Below are 7,418 nucleotides of genomic sequence, written 5' to 3'. Positions count from 1 at the left end.
GTGTGGCCTCCCAGTGAAATGTGGAAACAGAAATTGCTGCTTCAGCTCCGAGTTCCTCCCCAGCACGTCGGCAGCTCAGGTCAGGAATGGGGATCCATCCATGCAACACAAAGAATTCCCTCTGACACACACGTGGGTTACACCCACAGTGCCACATGGCAAGCTCAGCTTTTAAAAACTTATTTATATGAAACTTAAGAGAACTTAGGATTCTCCAAGTCCAGGCACACAAAGCTGGGCAGTTTTGGGCAATTTCTGAGCTGCCTCAGCTCACTTTCTGACCAGACACTGAAATGATCAGGCACTGCAATGTGCTCCCCAAACTTGGTGCACAAACCTGGTTCTGCCATTTCCTAACTCCTGAGTGCTTGACTTTGTACAGCCTTAATAAAGGTCTTTTAAAAGTAGCTCTCTGTGGGTAATTGTGTGTGGGAAATTTGCCAATGCAAACATGAGGGAGTTCAAGAGGCTTTTCTAATCTTGTGAGTTTATCCACTAAAGAAAAAGATTTGATTAAAAAAATGAAGTACAGCTAAACTGGGAACAATACTTTACTACGGGCTGTTCTTCATAGGCACTTCGAAATCTTGAAAAAACCCCCCACAAAATTAGGAACTTATTAAATCAGAATGAAATGCACCAATGCAGAAACATAAACAGAAATGCCAGATGTATAATGTCAACTTGTAATACACAGCTTCAATTAATTCTTCTTAATTCATTTGTTTTCTTAACTTCTTTTGTTTTGCTCTCTGGAAAAGGCCATTTTCTAATGACAGATCACAGGAGGAAAGATCCAAAGTTCAAGTTTACTCCAAGGAAAAGCAGCCTCATTTCTGTGCTCACAGACTCCACGTCCTTTTTGCACTTTTCACCCTCACAGAGGCTTCAGGACAAACTCAGGCCTGGACTGGGAGGCAAAGAGATCTACGTGGAAGTTTAGTGAAGTTTTACTCTTCAAGTACAAATGTGAATTAGTTAACAGAACTGAAGCCACAGGAAATGGCAGAGTGAATGACAGGCACACAGTCACTCTGAAGGTGTGCAGGTGTGTGCTCATTAGAATATCATGTGCAAGAGATTCCTGGCTGGCTCTCTCTTGTGTTATTTTAAAAATAATCTCCATTTATCCAGTAAATTAAAAAATCAACCCATTAATAACACAAACAACTTTTATAGTTAGGCAGATTTGAGCAGTGGAAAGACAATTACTTTGTTCTCTGATGTGGATCTTCTCAAAATCCCAAACTCATCCACTGAAATTCACTCACCACCCGTCCCTTCTCAACTTGCTCACTCGAGGACTTGGGCAGTGGATGTTCTCCCATTCCCAAACCAGGGCACAGTGGCTCTCCAGGCCCTGTGCAGCACCAGTGCAGCACCAGTGCAGCTGTGACTCAGCCACAACAAACAGCAGCTTCAGCATGTTGTTTTACATGGGCTTTAATTTCAAATAGGGATTTCTAGTGGTGCTCTTTTCCTGAGTTACTTTATATAGAAAACTTAGGGTGTGGCATTTCAGGACATCACACAGAGCAAGAGAAATATAGTTTCAAAACAAGAGCACTACAGTGAAGCCACTATTGTGCCTGACAATTAAGGACATTCCACTTAAGAGAGAGAAGTGCCATTTTCTGAAGAAAAGGGATGAGTTTTCTTCCACTGGGCAATGCAACATCAAGTATGTCAGGAAAGAAATAATCCACTCCTTGCACACACCACGATGGAAAATTGCTGACAAGAATTGCAAGTTCACATGTGCAGCAGATACAAACCCTTCACAGTTTATTGATGAAAAGAAATTCTAGTGAATTGCAAAGTGAAGTTCCAACTTTATCCCACCTACAGCATTTCAGGAGGAAAAGGTAACATGGAATATCACCGTCGAGCTATTACAATCCTGTATTTTTAGAAAATGACATTATGGTACATCAATCCCCTTCAACAGAACACACATGATATGATCTTGCTCTTCAGCCCTCAGGCTACTCCCCAGTAACCTGAGCTGGTCCTGGCTTGCACATGCAGCTGTTCCAGCTGTGCATTCCCAGCTGACAACTGCCGATGCACAGCAATGGTTATGATCATTCATGCACGGAGTATTTGCTTTAAGATGTGGAGAACTACATAAAAATAGAAGAAACCATTTTCCATTCATTTCCCAGCGTTAGGCTTCCAGACATTTCATGTATGTTTATCCCAAATTCGCCCAAAGAGTGCACCAAACAGCCTCTACTGGGTGTTACAAAAATTAACAATAAATGTGCAAGTGGTCATCTTAAAGTAACAGCAAGGACAATAATTAGATTAGTAATACCTTGATTTCTACTACCATGAATCAATCACAGGTTTCTAATATCTGATGTTGTGTGAGCACCCCAGACAATAATCTTATTTAGCAACTCTATGTTTTGTGCACAACTTCCTAGGATGTACAATGTCCTTCAGAATAATTCACTTTTTGTGAATACTTCATGAGAACATTTGCTCTTGTGTTGTCATGGAAGGAACAACTTACAAAAAGATCCAGGTGGCTTAAGAAAATCCATCCAATCTATATTTGCACTGTATCTACAGACTGGCCTTTTAGGAACCTTGAAGAAAAAATATCCTTAAGATTTCTCTCTACTGCCTATGAAAGGTTTGGTCAAACAGGGAGTGAGGATTCCCCTGATCAGTCACTTTATTTTAAGCTCAGCAAAGCAAAGCATTACCCAGACAATTCTGGGCTACTGTGTTCAGGCTCTTATCAAAAATGGTGAGGGAAGACCTCAGGATTTTGTTAAATTCCAAACACAAGCAGTTAATGTTGTCTGGTTTAGGATTGATGGTGTGGGTCAGCCCAGCTGCAGATGTTACCAACACTGAAATCCTCTCCTGGTCTCCCTGATCTCACATTTGAAGGGAACCTGGAAAAGCATGAGAGGGTTTTGCAGGACCTCTTTATGATCCTGGAGTGCAAACACAAGGAACAACTTTGCTCATGAACGATTTACAGCTCCAAGCTGGCACTGATCACCAAGAGGGGATTGCTGAGCACTGGGGGAAGAGAGAATTGCTGCTGGCTTTGCCCTGGGCCAGCAAAGGCAGCTGTGGTAGCTTACACGGAGTGTAAAACCTGCCTGGAACATTACTACAGATATACTCACAGGAGAGCAGTTTAAAGCTTCAATCCTCCCCCTTTATCCTGCAAAGGCAGCAATTTTTTTGTATCAACCAACCTTTTTTAGGCTGTTTTTAAGTGGGAAAAAGAACTCTCAAAAAACCTTATTTTTTTTAAAGCAAATCAGGAATTCTGATAAGAAAACAAGATATTTACAGCTTCTTAAAAAAAAATCTACTTCATATCTCTGTCTCCCTTCAGCAAAGGTTCTCTCAAATATATTCTTCAAAGCCATGAAAACAAATTTTGCAGTATCACTCACAACCTTGTCTTTCTGAAAAGAATGCTTCATTAGAAAGTTTTCTTCAGCTTCTGCTGTCTGGGAAGTATCTTTCCCTTGATCAGTTCTGCCCAATTTGTCCCATAAACTCCCTGCTTTGTCCTTTCCAGTTCATCTCCCACCTTCCCTGCCCTTTGCAGGCAGGCTGCAGTGGCTCTGTCCCTTCCCTCTGAGCAGACAAGGCACCAGCACTTAAAAATGCTAAAAATACACCTTTTCCTTTCTACTGAATCTCCTAGAAATACTTCCAGAGTTGTGTTCGTAAGCTGAACACATCAGTTACGGGTTTTTATCCCACCTATTTTCCTATTAAGCCTCACATAAAATTTCACTTATTTGCACTTGCAGAGGAGGAAGCCCTTGAGACAAGAGGGACAAACATAAAGGTCAAGGAGTGCAGCAGACAGGCTGCAACCCCAACAGCTTTCTCACAGAAAATCCCAGGGATATGCAAGGAATGACAGAAGTCATTTTCAAAAGATTCAGCTTCACCTTGTAACGTGCTACAAAAATTTCGAAGGTTTTTGGGTCTACCATTTAAGAATAGATGTGAATTTACCTGCTCAAAAACTGTTTAATCTACTGAATGCATGTTAAAACACATAGAGTTTATTTATACACCTTGTGGTGAAAGGAAGCTTAGAAACAAAAATTACCTTCATCTGACTTCTGAAGGTGCTGTCAAGTGTCTGAACTCAACTAACCTGGAAAGTGGGATGTTCCCTTGTACCTCAGCAGCCAAAATGGTTACTCTGAACAACTTTTGTGTGTCAGGCTCATGGTGGGGTGGCTTGGCTTGGTTTTAAAATTAGTCTGGAAAAAAAGAAATTCACCCTGAAATAAGACTGCAAATTTCCTTATGCCATAAACAAAGCTGACAAGAGAACGCTGTTTCCTCCCCACCTCTAAAACTGTGAAAACAGGAAAAAGTAACAAAGGAAACATTAATTTGGGGGCTTTATTTAATTTTTCTTTGCTTTTTTTTTGCTTTTTTTTTTTTTAGATGCTACATAGTCAAACAGGATTGGTCTTTTACGGCATAGGACTAGTTTACTACTAATATTTTTGTGTTTCTCCCCTAGATAGACTTATTTACATACAAAAACAGTTTCCTGACCACTGTTTCCCCAATGCTCAGATGATCAAAACTCCCAACAATTGTGTAGTGCCCAAAACACCAGGAGGCAGAAGAATCTTGCACCACTACAGCAGCAAATTTTTAGCTCTAGTCACTGGCTTTGAACAGGTGCCTTTTCATACCACAAAGTATTAGTCAATTTTTGTGACAATAAGGAAACATGAGATGAAATACATTAAATAAGTCAAATATGCATTAAACATCTCTGAATAACATTTTAATTCAATTAAATGAACCAACAGCAATGTAGCTTGGTCCCTTGGTGAGAACAAGGCATTGACCTTTATTCTGAACCCCTCGGTGCTGCCCAGCTCCCTCAGTGCTGCCACAGAAAAGTCTTTGCAGCTTCTCACTACTCATTGAAGTGCCAAGAAATTGGTAACTTGCACAGAGTTGAAGACACTGACAGAAACTGTTAAATTTATGAGCAGAATGGTGGATTAACGTATTTTACAGAAGTTATCAACACCTCCTGCCTAACCCAGCTCCAAACATCCCTAGGGCCAGCTCCAGCAGTGGAGGAAGAGGTTTTTCTAGTTTTCCTTTTTTTTTTTTTTAAAAAGAGGTAATCCAGCAACATGTACCAGGGTCTAAGAATGTTTAAAATGACATATACAATATTCCATTGTAGTGTTAAATCAGGATTTTCTCCCCCCCTTCATCACTGAAGCATATTCTCTTTCATTCATTCCCTCACCGTACATTTTGAACTTTCTAGATTATGTTACATAGTATTTGTGCAGGGGTAATTTAAAGGCAAGACCTGTGAGATGTCATACATTAATTTTTTTTTTTTAAACATTGTTATGAATAAATTTAATCCAATGATATGGCAGAACCATCAAACCAATTTACAATTTCCAGCATGCTGCCTCTACAAGGCTATTTTTCCTATAATTACACCAAAGACAAAGAACAAAACCACCAAAGCAAGTAGTCTGGAGCTGAGCCCTTCGTCCTTGACAGCAGCTGCAGAAGGAGATATTGGGTTGTTTGTCTGGGGTACCTTCCTCATCCGCAGTCCATCTTCTTCCTAAAGGAAGAGATTGATTATTTCTACCAAAAAAAAGAAGCTTTAAATATTTACCCTTATCATATTTATTTAGGTGGGTGTTATAATGGGTGAAAGTTAATTTACAGCTAAGTTAGAGAGCTCTGTTTCCTGAATAATCCTGAGAAGGAAGGGAAATGAGGCAGGAGAGGAATTTTGCATCTGCAGCAAAAGCCACACACTTCTAGAAGTTTTGTCCTGCTAAGGGAATGGGGAGCAATGAGGAACCCTGCAAGAACTCTTGTCCAAAGTCTAGAGACAACTCCAGAACTTCAGAAAAGTGATGAAGAGAATGGCATGAAGGTGCTTTTCTTGCTCTGTAATCAAGTAAGATGGTGTTGGGGAAAATGTTTCTCAAGATAACTAAGATGAAGTTGAATATTTTTCACAACCCAAGGCAATTGCACTCATCATCCCCCATGTCAGATGTCACAAGCAGATCTTCCCAGCCCTTGAAGGGAAATCTGTTTCCCCCATCATATTGATGCTGACATTTTGACATGAAACTAATGGCAATAATTAGGATATTTTCTTGGTATGACTTTGGCAGCTCACCTGATTTAAAGATGAGACAAAAACAATGTCACACCAGCAGATATTCCCATTTCAGGTGGAGATGAAGCTCCCTCAGCTCTCCCTGAGCTGCTGTGCAGCACAGCTGTGTGTTAGCACACTCCAGTCACACACACACACACCCAGAGCACTTCAGGAAAGGGGCAAATGAGTCTTTTGTGACCTAATTTGTGTCCAGCTGAAGCAAGTGTTAGACTTTTTTATGTGATACAGTATTATAGTGCAAAAGTAGAAGGTACCAGAGCAAAAGTCTCCAGTCTGTACTTAAAAAAATGCTCAAGAAACAAAATTGTAGTAAAAGTTATTGCAGCCTTAAAAATTGTCAGATCGGTGAAGTTCAAAGGGCTCAGGGTATGTCAGTGTTTCTCACTTTTGAATTTAAAGGGGCACCTATATGATCTGGAGGTGAACTTACCAATTAATTAATTAATTAACTCTTTGAAAGCCACAGGCTACCTGATACCTCATGGCTGCTCTGAGTCTGAATGGGGACAACTGACTTTTGTAAATAATAAAATGTTGTTTACATACAAAGAACTTTGCATAGAAACAACGAACTTTCATTTTAAATATTTGAACTTTCTTCTGACAGTGACTCCAGCCTGACACTGACAGCACCTGGCAGCAGGCAGTGATTTAGCATTGCTTTCTGATGTTTTACAGATGTTTTTAACACTCCACAAAGGGAACAAAGAGCTCACCCATCAAGGACGTTACTGTAAGACATCAGCTCAACTCTAGATAGCTCCTGCAGAGTGTTTATTCAAGACTGATTTGCAAAAAAATTAAGTAAAATCATATAAACTTAAGAGTATTGAGTCGCTGGCAAAACAAGAACACAAGGAGAAGTTAGGCTCATGTCTGTTATATACACTTATTATTTCTGTGCAAAACAAAACTGTTTTCAAGAATTCCTTCATGCATCAGCCAGCCAAGCAGCATCAGAGCTGAGAGAACAGAGCTCCTTTCACTGGGCTGCAAGAGTCACAACATCCACACTTTCCTTGGTGCTGATATCTATGGAAGTAGACACTGACAGCAAATCAAACTACTGTAAAAAGGGATTTTTCAGCAGAGTGATAAAGGCTGCTCAATTACTGGATTTCCCAGCCATGTGCTGGATATGACAGGAAGCACATTTCCCATTCATCTGTCTTAATTTGGCCATTTCAGCAGCACATTACAGGTGCAATTACTGAAACACTCAGTATTT

The 7,418-nt window shown here is 40.2% G+C and overlaps 1 protein-coding gene across 3 annotated transcripts in view; it reads right to left on the bottom strand.

Annotated features, from left to right (window-relative positions):
* Positions 1-1,759: 1,759 nt before the first annotated feature.
* Positions 1,760-7,418, bottom strand: part of VAPB (VAMP associated protein B and C) — a 32,550-nt gene continuing 26,891 nt past the window's right edge. For all 3 annotated transcript variants that reach the window (XM_085079625.1, XM_085079626.1, XM_085079624.1), the window contains one exon: positions 1,760-5,614. In XM_085079625.1, coding sequence (XP_084935751.1) covers positions 5,456-5,614 — 159 coding nt within the window. In that variant the 3' untranslated portion in view covers positions 1,760-5,455. The remainder of the gene's footprint in view (positions 5,615-7,418) is intronic.

This window comes from Lichenostomus cassidix, chromosome 20 (genome assembly GCF_008360975.1).
Source record: "Lichenostomus cassidix isolate B80296 chromosome 20, HeHo_3.0, whole genome shotgun sequence".
NCBI lineage: Eukaryota > Metazoa > Chordata > Aves > Passeriformes > Meliphagidae > Lichenostomus > Lichenostomus cassidix.
Note: the sequence above shows the minus strand (reverse complement) of the source record. Positions and strands in the feature narration are given on the sequence as shown.